The sequence below is a fragment of the Abrus precatorius genome, unplaced genomic scaffold, assembly GCF_003935025.1.
Source record: "Abrus precatorius isolate BTA unplaced genomic scaffold, Abrus_2018 Scaffold10, whole genome shotgun sequence".
In the NCBI taxonomy this organism is placed as follows: Eukaryota; Viridiplantae; Streptophyta; class Magnoliopsida; order Fabales; family Fabaceae; genus Abrus; species Abrus precatorius.
Window position 1 is genome coordinate 23,474,073 of NW_020874292.1, and position 13,160 is coordinate 23,487,232.

Here is a 13,160-nt window from a genome sequence, read left to right on the forward strand (position 1 = left end):
AATGTCTGAAAAATAACCTTGAGCGGGAACACATGAAAAATATTCCATATGCTTCAGCTGTTGGAAGTCTTATGTATGCTCACGTTTGCACTAGACCTGACATTACATTTGCATTTGGAGTTTTAGGAAGATATTAGAGTAATCCAGGTGTTGAACATTGGAAAGCTGCAAAGCGAGTAATGAGATATCTTCAAGGAACAAAGGATTACATGCTTATATACAGACAGACTGATGCTTTGGAAGTGATAGGCTACTCTGACTCAGACTTTGTTGGCTGCATTGATACCAGGAAATCTACATTTAGTTACATTTTTATGCTAGCCTGTGGAGTTGTATCTTGGAGCAGTGTGAAGTAGACCTTGATTGCTACTTCCACTATGGAGGCTGAATTCGTTTCTTGTTTTGAGGCTACCTCACATGGTGCATGGTTGAAGAGTTTTATATCTGGGCTTAGAGTTGTGGACTCTATATTTAGGCCATTGAAAGTGTACTGTGACAACTCTGTTGCAGTATTTATGGCTAATAATTACAAGAGTGGAAGTCAAAGTAAATACATTGTCACCAAATATTTAGCCATAAGAGAACGTGTTAAAGAAAAGAAAGTGGTCATTGAGCACGTTAGCACTAAGTTGATGATTGTCGATCCTTTGATTAAAGGCATGCCACCAAAAAATTTTAAGGATCATGTAGCACGAATGTAACTTAGTTCCATGATGTGATAATCATTACGGGTACCTTTATTATTTTGGATAAGACTTTTATTTAGATTTTATTTTTTCTCTTTCATTTTGTGCACACTTTGTTTGAGAAACATCGTTTAATTTGACCTTGAATGAACATGTGGTTTATTCATTAAGTTGAGAGCTAGTGTTGAGAAACTTGATATACTGTGATACATGGAAGATAATACTCATCATTAAAAAGCCCTTTCCCCTTACTCTAACAAGTAAGCAAGCTTCATCCTTCTCCTGTTTATTTATTAGGGCGAGTGGCATTAGCCCCTCTCCCAGCAAGAGGATGGGTGCCTTAACTTAAAAGAAAGTTCACGCGACTTTACTTTACCAAGGCTTTCCCTTACCTTAGAGAAGGTAGGGGCTCTAATAGGAAAAAGTAGGGGCTCGTTAGCGGGTCGAGCTCAAACCTTAGCACGAGCACTAAGTAAGCCTGTGAAAGTCTTTTCATAATATGAAGGTAAGCTTCATAGCTCCAACCTAGACAAGGCCTTTTTTCCCTTTTTTTTTATATTGAGTTGCTGGATACGGGATCCTCGTAGTAGGTTGGACCAACATCCAGCCGAGAAAGGGCAGCCTTTAGAAGCAACAAGTTAGGAAACCAATAGAACACGAACATTTTCAATGAGATCCATGGAGTAGTTCTTAGATAGCAAGCACTAGCTCCTAGTGCGACTTCATAAAAAGCAATCAAAGAGAAGTTTGAAGAGAATGAAATGCACGTAGTGGTCATTATAGCGCTTCCTTCTGATCCTAAAAAACGTCCAGAAAAACCTGGTAAGGAACTACCGATAAGGGGCAAAAATACTATAAGTAGATACATAATTTCGACTGTGATCAGACAACAAAAAATCAGACAATGACATAGCGGCCTGTAATAAGTGCCAGACCCTCAACAAAAGAATATTAAGGTGATAGAGTCAGGATATGCTAGGTTTCGCAATCTCTTCCTTTATCTGCCATGATTCATATATTTAGTTTCTTATTATGATTGATAATGGGATTAATGGATCAAGTGAAAGAATGTTAGCAACCGACTTCTGTTTGTAGTTCCGATTTTGAAGGGACATTATCTATATCCGTTTGTTCCACGCGGAAGTGGTTTTTACTAACTTTTCGGAATGGACTCAATGATGGAAGAGCCCTATAAATATTTCACATTCTCATGGTTTTAGGTCTCCTGAATCTGCTCCTCCTCTAGAATAATACACGATAATATACATTATCGTGATTGAGTGAGTGAAGATTTTGAAAGACCGAAAACTTCGATCGCGAATCAACTTGCAATGACTGGAGGTTAGTGTTAATCAATCCATTCTTCGCTTTTGCATAGCTTTAATAGCTTTTACAGAAGGCAAGTTGGCAATCGTCACATAGTAAGTTTTTAGGTTTTGTTAAAATTTTGACCCAAAAGTATTCCTGTTAAAAGTATGAGTGACTGGAAAATATCACTAGAATTAAAGCGTGCCACAAATTTGCACCATTTACAAAGCAAATTAACCAGTCAAGCAATGTTGTTAAAATCGCGATTAAAATCGCAAGATCTTATGATCTATAACTTGCCTTGCAATCTTGATCAAAAGTAGGATTGGAAAACAAGAAAATTGAGTAAGATCCCAATCTTTCTCATTAGGATTATATGATCTACGATCCGATTCGATCTTCGCAAGAAAGTTTCTGGGTCAGTTTCTAGACTTGATTCAATCTTCGCAAAAAAGTTTCTAGACTTGATTTCTTAGTCAGGTTTTTGACACTTCAATTTTTGGGTCAAGTTTTTGTGACCCTATTTTTAATTAGGGCATTTTTCACTCCATTTTGGAGTTTTTTTTCCCCACAACACTCAATCTTCTCGATGTTGGAGAAGATGACAAGAGCCACTTTGGCGCTGCAAAAAATGGATAACTAGCGAACTTTCTTCATCAATCTGTTGTGCCTCTTCAAAAACGTTACTTGACAACTGCTATTATCCCCAATTCACTTTATCTCTACCTTCTTCTTGCCCATTCTTCTTCGCACCAAAACCACAGCTTCTTTTCTTTGAGAATTTTTCTCCTTTTCTTTCTCTAATTTTCTCATCGTTTTGTTACGGCTTAGCAGCAAAAATATCTTGTTCTCATGACTTCTCGAGTTCATTTACAAATTGACACGTATTCAATCACTTCTTACTACTCTGACTAATTGATTGTCATTTTTTTAATAATATAATTTATTACCCGCAACAAAACATATTTTACCAATCTTTATATTAATTTATTCTAATATTTATTTTTTTATATTATAAAAATATTCTAATGAATTTTTAAAATAATAAAATTTCAAAATATACAAATTTAATTAGTTTATTTTATAATTGAAAGTTTTTAAAATTATCTTAAAAAATATAACTAACTTTTATCTAATATTTTTAAAATTTATGATTTTTAAGTTATGTTTAATTAAAGTATGTTATTTAAATGTTAATTTTTTTATATTATATTATTTTTTATACTTTATATATATATATATATATAAGTATAGTTTTAATAAATAGAATCTTACGATCTATTTTACAATCCTAAGATTTAGGATTTTTTACCCTCCTTCCAATCTTAGGTAACAGTGGCAGATCTAAGACTCTAATGTCAGGAGATGCAAAATTATAAAGGATATAAAATATATATATATATTAATAATAATAATTTATTAAAATTAAAAAGATTTATGAAAAGGGGTCATTTGCCTCCCCTAATTTGTACGTGGATCCGCAACTGAGTAGGTAAGATTTCGATCTTTGACAACATTCCAGTCAAGTGCAAAAACATAGAACTCACAGAAAAGTACTCACCCTTACAATCTGGACAAAAGGAACATAAAAAAACGGGGACAACGTGTTCGCCAAAAACATGTTATAAAAACACATGCCAAACACACAAAAATTTTGTAGAATAATGCCACAGTTCGTTGGTAAATCACAGTGACGAAACCATCCACCTGCAGCAAAGAAGAAACTCAACGTTCTAGCGAGAAATAGCTGTGCAGTAAAAATATATACAAAATCACATAAGAAGGAAAACACATAAAAGAAAGCAATTGCATCAAATCAATAAGGTCTTCAACCTAAATAGAGGCGCACAACCACTACCCATTAGTAGGAAATGCAGAGTGAAAATCACGTTGATGATCATGTACGAAAATAAGCAAGAAAAAGTCATTGAACAGGCGAAGGAGAAGGAGTTCAAAAATAAAATGGAAAGTAATAACTTACATACACTGAATTCACAAAGGTAAACTGCATGAAAAATAAAAAGGAAAGGAAAGTCATCACTAGAAGTAACCTTAATTAGTAGCATTAAAAGTAAATGTAGAAACTCCAAAAAGTTGATTAAGTGAAATTAAGACAAAATTTGGCGTGTGACAGGTCGTAAATTTGAACACCTATTCTTCTTCTTAGAGTGAAGTAAATGTAAATTTTGTCCAAGTATTGTTTCAACTCAATAGCTTTCCGTCGGCAATTAATTGATAAGGCTTCTAGCATGTCTGATCTTCGTCTTCTGTTGACATGTGTCCTTGTTGACAACAGTTGTTTGTCATTTTGTTGATAGTGTCTCCACTATATTGGCGAGAGGGTCCTACTTGAAGGATGCCATACAACATGCATCAAACCCATGATTTACTGGTGCATATTGCTTCTGTTATGTTAGCCTCTCCTAACTTTGTTGGCTTCATCATTTTCTGTTGCCTACTTTTCGCTTCCTTACTGAAACACTCTACATTTTGACACCACTCCATTATTTCTAATGGAATGACCCAAAGTGTTCATGCTAGACATGTATCATCATTCTCGCCTCTTTTTTTAATCAACGAAGAAAAAGATAGCATTACAGGAGATATATATACACCTCAACCCATCTATAAAAGAAAATCAGCATTTATTGATGTTAGCCTTAAGTCAATTCCATGATCAAATCTTAATTAAGTCTACCACTTTTCCATATTAAGATATTCCTTTTTCAAGCTAACCTCATTTTTGTGTATCTAAATGCTACAAACAGCTGCAAATTAACCACACACAAAACCAATCCAAATCAGCATCATTCTCCCCTTGACTCTATCTTTTCCTTTTTTTGCTGGCAATTTATCTTAAACATCCACAAATACATTATTTGTTTATTTTTTTATCAGTTTCCCTTCTCTTTTCCTTTCACGAAAAACACAAAAACTTACACGGTTGCACGCATATATATATATATATATACCACGTGAAAAATAAGAGTGTACAAAAATAAAATTAATCATTTTCGTACACACATACATAATTGTATAATTAAATTAACTTTTCTCACACTTCTATCATTAAATTTAACTTAATAATTACTAAATAAAAAAATACCATTCAACTTATAAAACATTAATTACATCTTATTTAATATTTTTTATATTGATAATACAATTTTTTTGATAAAAAAATTGTTCTTAATTATTTATTATGTGTTTATGCTCACGTTGAAAAAATCTTTAAAAAAAAGTAACATATTAAACATAGGAGATATTAGAATTAAATCAAACAACCTTTTAAAAGTAAGTTGATTAGAGTCTTGGCATTGAAGAAGTAAAACAAAGGGCTGTCGATTCTCGCACATTCACACGTAGAAAGGAATAAAAGCTTAAAGAGAGCACATAACTAAAAATTACAAAAAATAATATTGACTAATATCAGTGTACCCATTAAATATTTTTAAATAATTTTATATTAAATAATTTTAATAAAATCAGACAATTATTTATGTTGGGCGATGTATTTTTTATTAAATTTTTGTTGGCCCCTTTTTGTCATGATTGGAGGTGGGTATATATGAATTTCATCTGTTTCTGAAATTTGGATAAGAGAGATGGATGATGAGGTAGCTGGCAAGTGTCAATCGCATTCTTACTACAGTAGCAGACACCATGTGAGTCTTTGTCCATTGATTGTCACTGTATTTCGTCTTATTCATTTAACTCGTGCCATCTCAAGGAAGGGAAGAGAGAACATTGTTTTATGCTATGATCAATGAGTGCATCCAGCCTTAAAACCCACGCTGGTTCATTCGGGGAATTCCACATTTCTATCGCAATAATATATTTTTTCTGAAAACAAAATACTATTGTTTAATAATTCATTATAAAAATGAAAAAATTAAATAGGATCAAGTAACGTGTTTGAAAAATAAAATTTGAATCTTAATTTCAATCATTGATTAAATTCAAAAATAAATTAAAATAAATATTTTATATTTAAACTTATAACATTAAAATAAGTCCACATAAAAAGATATTATATGTCAATTTTAATATGTGAAGCGAAAAGTAATATACTAGATGTCAACACTTTCTTCTAGTTCAAGTTGCCTCATTTGAATCAACCTACAGTATAATTCATATCACGTTTTGATGCATTGCAGATGTTATTTTTGCTTAATACTTCTTAATACTGTGAACAATTTGTTTGATAAAAATGTATTTTTGAATAATTTATGATATTTTTGAACAATATATTCTCATTCTTTCTACTTTTTGCATTAAGGATTGAGTCACTCAATAACGGCATGGTAAATTGCTCTGATATCGTGAAAGAATATCTGTCTTAGAATGAGAATATAACAATGTATTATTATATGAATTGTAATTAATAGTTAAAATAGAGAGATATTTGTAACAAGAAAAATGACAATCTTAATTATCAAATTTAAGCTTTAATCAAGTAATTAATTATATATTTATCTTTTATTTTATTTGTATCAATCTAATTTAAAATAATATAAATCAGTATAATATATATGAGCTTGTAACTTAATGACTTAATTAATAAGTTATTTTTTTTTTTCACAAAAAATCTATAACTTTTTAAAAAGTGTGTGAAGTAATTTTTTAAGTTTTTAAATTTTAAGGTTCCAGTGATTACTTCATATATATATATATATATATATATTTTATAGGACTTTAACTCAAAACTATAAATATTGATCGGTTGCATGTTAAGGATAAGAGGAGTGATTTAGATATATAGTGGTCTGATTATCATGTGGCATGGCATGCTGCATGGAAGGCACGTACAAAGCGACAAGTTCAATATCCTCTGGCTGATAAAGATTGTCCCTCTGTTGAGTATTTTCAATGTACTTGTCATCGTAAGATAGAGCCCCACAAGATGCAGAGCTTAGAGACTTGCTTGATGGTGTACCACTACATGCTCCCCGGCACCTGACATCACACACCCTGATGATGTTTCAAATAGACGCTCTTTCAGGTGTCGTTTACGTGCAGATATAGGTGCTAGTAGACGTCAGTACCCCAATAAGGCACATATACCAGCCGACTCCCGGCACACGATGTACAACCTAATGTAGATCCTAACGTCAAACCTAACTCACACCACGTATACAAGTTGACACCCACATACCTTAGCCAGCATTTCATGTCAGGACCTAGTCAACAACAGTACATGGCTGACTCTTCTCAACTCCTGTTCATATCAGGTCTTAGCAAACCATATATGACTTTCAGCCAACAGTTTATGGCAGGCCCTAGTCATCAATTCATGTCATATTTTTTCTTACTCCAAGTCCTATGTAACATTTTGTCATAGGTTTAGTTCAGGATGATATTACACAATATATATCTTTTAGTCTACCTTTCATGTCAAATGTTGAGATTATGGCTTTGCTAAATTCATCCAGTACAGCCAGATCTATGCCACTACCAGATCATCTATATTGATCATCACCAACACATGTCCGAACTCCCTCTTTTAATGGTTCACCGCAGGAGGACCAAGAAGAGGAGTATGAAACAAATGGTGAACAAGAGGAAGTGGATAACCAAAAGGAAGACAACCATAATTAGCAGAGGAAGAACATGCACACCGCAGACTTGTACAACATATTGTATATCGTCATTGTGCAACAATGAGTCACATTGTTGGTCTTAGACGCAGTAGACGTGACCCGTATGTGTGTTGTATAAATATTTTATAGACTGCATACTTTAATATTTAAATTTCATATACTTTGAAATTTAAATAATTTAAATTTTATGTTCTTTGAAATATTTACATTGATATCATCTAATAGTTTATAAAATAAAAAATATTAATAAATTATTAAAATTATGTTTTTTCTTTTAATTTAAATAAGAAATCGAAAGAAATTATATAAGTTATGCATATATTGATCATGATCTAAACTCTAAAAATGTATAAGTCGTGATTTTTTTTATTTTAATTAAAGTTGATTCTTGTATAACTGTAATCGACTTCTTCATTGCACTATTAAAAATAATTTAAATTAACTTGTACATTAGAATTAGAGTTGATTTTAATTAATTTTTGTGTAATTTAAATTATATAAAAAAATTTATTCTGATATATATATATATATATATATATATATATATATATATAATAGTTTATTTTTTTATTTTATTTATGTAAAAACCCGTAACTTTTTTCTTTCAAATTTTTTCTCCGCATGTACTCAAACTGGCCTTATGAAATTAGTTTTTTAGAGAGAGGGCGCTTAGATTATAAAGAATGAATTAATATAGGTTAGAGTGCAGCCCACAGGAAAATTGGTTTGGCTATGTTCATGTTTACTGTGTTCCACCGCTGTGGTGGGGCATCAAAATTATTGCAACCCACAAAATTACAAAGAAACCCTTCAAATTGTTCCCATGTCCCACCCCCGAATGGATGGGGAATCTTTTTACACGTTTTCGAGAAAACCCCCCAACACCATTCACTTGACGCCGCGTATTTCTTCAATTTCAAGCAATTTTATTTCTCTCATATTAAATATTACCATTTGAAGCTCAGACTTAAATATTTATTCATCTTCTACTCAGCAAGTTTATGAAATGAAAAATTAATATTGTGCTATAAGACACTTAAAAAAATAATAAATAAATAATATTTATTAAAAATTGTAGCATTTATATTATTATTTATTAAATTTTAAATTTTTAATAAAAATTATCATATAAAATTTTGTTATATGCTTTTTTTTTTACTTGTAAATAAAAATATTTTATTGCATTTTTATAGTACAAGTTAGAAAATAAAGTCAGTATTGGCCCCACTCAATGTTCCATCGGATAATATCTAAAATGAACGTCCCTGATCTTGCAACGTTGTTGTCCATCCCTTCATTGTTGGTCCCATGGTCCCCATTCATTGCAAATTATGATAGAGGCTACATCAACAGTACACTCTTCTTTTTTCTTTTTAATCAATTTTTTTGTACTTTTAATTCCTAATTTATACAATATTATTTAATTTTTTTTAACATGTGACTATATAATAAAAATTTGTATACAATAAAATTTATTAAAAAATATAAAATATTTAATATTATAATTTTTCATAAAAATCAAAAAGTGAATATTATTCATTAATTTCTAATTGTTAACTTTTATGATAAATATTTAAAATATACTTATATATCAAAATATTTTGTGTGAACGTGCTAGATTAATTAGACAAATATTAATATTATAAGAACTATTCTAAAAAAATAAAATTTTATAAAATTAAAATCAATTAAAAATTTGTATAAAGACTAATTTTAAAAAAATATATTTAAAATATATTTATTTATTTGTTTAAACTTTATTATTATTTGTAACCCATTCCCTATCCTATTCCTCATCTCTCTTCACAGGTATATGGTTTGAGGTCTGTTTAATTTTTTAATTTATTTTTGGGATAGGCCCGTCCAGTAATAAAAAAAAAGCCTTTAATGATTATGGGGTTAAATATTATTGGGGATAAATAATGTATTAATGATTGATTATAAATAATAACGTAATGCCACAAACAAACGGGCGTTAAAAAATGGAGTGAATATTCGAGTATATCCAGACGATTTGGATAATGAATAGATTGAAATTATTGGACAAAACTGACGTGGATCCTTGCTGTCTGACTTGAATTCTATGACTGGTCAGATCTAAATCACCCAATTGAAAGATGCCACCAAAACTTACATTCATGTGCGCGGCGGGTAGAGACCATGTTGGGCCCACCCCAACATGAATTTTGGTATAAAAGGCATTGATACGCATGATCCAATTCCACGGCAAGAACATAGACAAATGTTAATGATGGGTGCATCCTCTGTGGCCGCCGCAAGAGTTACTAGGTTTCTGCCTAGCAACCGCTGGGACTCGAGGCTTGTCGGGCAACATGACTCGAGTGTTGGTGATGTTGAGTTTGAATTTCTTGATGATGGGGAAATGTTGCTTGCTCAAAGTGCTAGCAGTGATGAGTGTGGTCACCCCCATGAAATTGAGTTTGATGAAGTAGCCAAGGATCACACTGAAAGTACCATTGAGGAGAATAGAAGCTTCTGGGACAACCAACACCAGCTTTTGCAGGTAATAAAATTTAAAACTTTCAAATTTTATTTTAATAATCTATTTAATATTTAATTATTTTTTTTATGGAAAGAATAAAAAAATAAAAGCATGCAAATAAAAAACGTTTTTTAAAACAAAACAGATAAGAATTTGTTTTAGGTACAAAGTTCTGGTTTTGAGGTTTGAGACATGCATGTATGTTTTGTTTGTTGTGACTAAGTGGGGTTTAATTAAGTGCAGACGAGTATATGCAGAACGAGTTCTTTGGAGTCAAGGATAAGGCAAGCCACCAAAGAAGCGCTTCTGGAAAGTCAAAAAGCAGAAACTGTGTGTGGTTGTGGGATACAGATGGGTGCCACCACTTGCAGAAAATGTTTGATGAGAGAAGTTACTAGGCGGCTTCAGAAAGCAGGTTATAATAGTGCTATTTGCAAAACAAAATGGAGAAGCTCACCAGATATTCCCTCAGGTTCTCATCATAAGTCCACAATTCCATCTTTTTTCGTTTGTTGTCTTTTTAAGAAATGAAAAGAGGGGTGGGTATAAGATAAGATTGGAACTTTACTAAACTACATTATCCCTTTTTTTCCTGCCTACGAAAATGTCCCTTTCAATTTATAACTAGACAACCTTAAACAAAAAATTATCATCATAATATTCCAACTTGTGGGAAACCATTGTCTCTGTCAGAATGATTAAAAAATAAACAAATGGTAGAGACATTCGGGACTTTGCCCCTCCTCTATAAAAGAAGAAAGATAGAGACATTTACTTGGGAAACTGAAGTATAGAACCAATTGTCATTGGGTTTTTAAAATTTAGTATCATAATTAAGTTTGTTAATCATACTATGAAAACTATGTGCAGGGGAACACAATTTTTTGGATGTGATAGACAGCACAAGCTCAAAGAAAGGGGAGGTGAGGGTGATTGTGGAGCTGAATTTTCGAGCAGAATTTGAGATGGCGAGGGGAAGTGAGGATTATAACCGACTTGTGCGGAGGCTACCAGAGGTATTTGTGGGAAAAGTAGAGAGATTAAGCAATTTAATAAAGATTATGTGCATGGCAGCCAAAAGGTGCATGAAGGAAAAAAAAATACACATGGGACCATGGAGAAAGCATAGGTACATGCAAGCCAAGTGGTTGGGTCCATGTGAAAGGAACACTTCAACTACTTCCCTTTCAATGGGATATTCTGAGAGGATACCAATGCCAAAGGCAAAGCCTAAGGCATCTATGTTGACTGTTGATCTTTTAGAGAAGCTTCCTAATATTCATTGTACAGCGGTTGAGGTTGTGTAATTGTAAATGGGATAACCCTACTTTTTTTTCTTCCTTTTTCTTTTGCCATTTTCTTCCCCTTCCTTTCCATTTGGTGAATATCAAATGAGTAGTTTGCAGTAATGCATACACATGTACTTAAAAATAATTTGCAGAAGTGAATGTGCAGTTCAAATTAAGCTGCTATTAAAGCTCATGAGTACATCCGTAAACATAAGAAAAATATTTGTTTTATATCAATTTTTCTTGCATCTAATTTTTTTTTTAAATTTACGGTAATATGTGAAATTGTTAAAGACATCATGTGTAAAACTTATATATTTACCTTGTTTGATAATTTTTTTATAAAATAAAAAATTATCAATTCAATCATTAAATTATCTTCTATTTTTTTAAAGTATATTAATTTTTACATAATTTAAATATTTATAATACGATAAACTTCATTTTTTTATAAAGTTTTATAAAATTACTTTATTTAATAAAAGTCTTTAAATCAATAATATAACTTATGTCAAATGCAAACAGAGAGAGAATAAGTCTCAAATTAGAGCAAGGATTAATATTTTAAAAAAAATGACAGAAAACAATTGGTGTTCTTTAACATAAACCTTCTTTTATGGATTCAATGTATCATTATGTCTAAGTGAAAAGTATTGATTTTTTTTTTTATCGTTGAATGAAAACTTATATTATTAACTTCATTACTAAAGAGTGAACCCATTCTTTAATTGGATTAGTATAAGATTTTATCTAATAATAAATAAAATATTTAAACTCAAAAACATTTTATTAGCATTCCAATATCAATAAAGTTATTCGGAGAGAGCTAAATAAAAATTGAAATATGTTGTGCTCAGATTGAAATTCTATTTTGTTTTTACTGAAATTGAATGGTTCAGTCAAACAAAATTTTGCACTTTTGCTTAATTAAAAAAAATTTGCTTTAAGTAAAAGTGTAAAATAAATTCACAGGACTGTTTAGTTATAGGACTAAATTCGTATCTGTTGTGCTCTTCTAACGAAGGTAACAAAAGAGTCATATATATCTACAAGTGATGATATTGGATGAAAACTCCTTATAGCATGATAAGCTTGTGGACATTAATGACAAGAGATACTTATTCTAGATGAAGAACTACTATAGTTTTTTTTTTAATTTAACATCATTTATATGGACTCTCATTTAATTTAACACGACATATAAGTCGCTTAAAATGAATGTATAGGATTAATTAGAAAGACAATCTTTTATGAAATAGAAAGATATTCTCTGTATGCAAAGACATTGAAGAAATTTAAATTTGAACAAAAGTTAAGTATTGTTATTCTCCTTAAAGGATCTAAATTCTCTCACCTTCCTAAGTATAGTCATATTGGAGAGATAAAACATAAGAAAAGAAAAACATAACTAATGAGTCATTTTTTTTATGTGTGTATTTATTCTTCAACAAGATCATCCTGTTACATTAGAGGACACAAATCCCTCCTTAAACACAGAAATAAAATTAATAATATAAACTAGCATTTTGCAATTCAGATTACTCATAATCAAATTATTTGTTTTGATAGTACAAAAAACAAACTTATAATCTTTCGGGACTAGCTGCATCTCACTCTTCATGTCTTTGCCATGAGGATCCAGGCATTCGAGTGAATGGTTTTCTTTTAGCCCAGTACTGACTGATAGCACTTGGACAGGCCCAAAGTATAAACTATTTTAGGACAACAACTCAACAAAGGAAAGAGCAAAATACATAAACTCAGCTCAAACGGC

The 13,160-nt window shown here is 31.2% G+C and overlaps 1 protein-coding gene across 1 annotated transcript; it reads left to right on the top strand.

Annotated features, from left to right (window-relative positions):
* The first annotated feature begins 9,823 nt into the window (after positions 1–9,823).
* Positions 9,824–11,618, top strand: LOC113853057. The gene is made up of 3 exons (XM_027483502.1): positions 9,824–10,118; positions 10,341–10,569; positions 10,968–11,618. The coding sequence occupies exons 1-3, from the start codon at positions 9,837–9,839 to the stop codon at positions 11,402–11,404; spliced, it is 948 nt and encodes a 315-aa protein (XP_027339303.1). The 5' UTR covers positions 9,824–9,836; the 3' UTR covers positions 11,405–11,618.
* The last annotated feature ends 1,542 nt before the right edge of the window (positions 11,619–13,160 follow it).

What these genes read in the sequence shown, in the direction of transcription:
- LOC113853057 (XM_027483502.1), top strand. Translation starts at nt 9,837, where the DNA reads ATGTTAATGATGGGTGCATCCTCTGTGGCCGCCGCAAGAGTTACTAGG. An exon ending in ACCAACACCAGCTTTTGCAG is followed by an intron (nt 10,119 to 10,340) that starts GTAATAAAATTT and finishes AATTAAGTGCAG; the next exon opens with ACGAGTATATGCAGAACGAG. An exon ending in CTCACCAGATATTCCCTCAG is followed by an intron (nt 10,570 to 10,967) that starts GTTCTCATCATA and finishes AACTATGTGCAG; the next exon opens with GGGAACACAATTTTTTGGAT.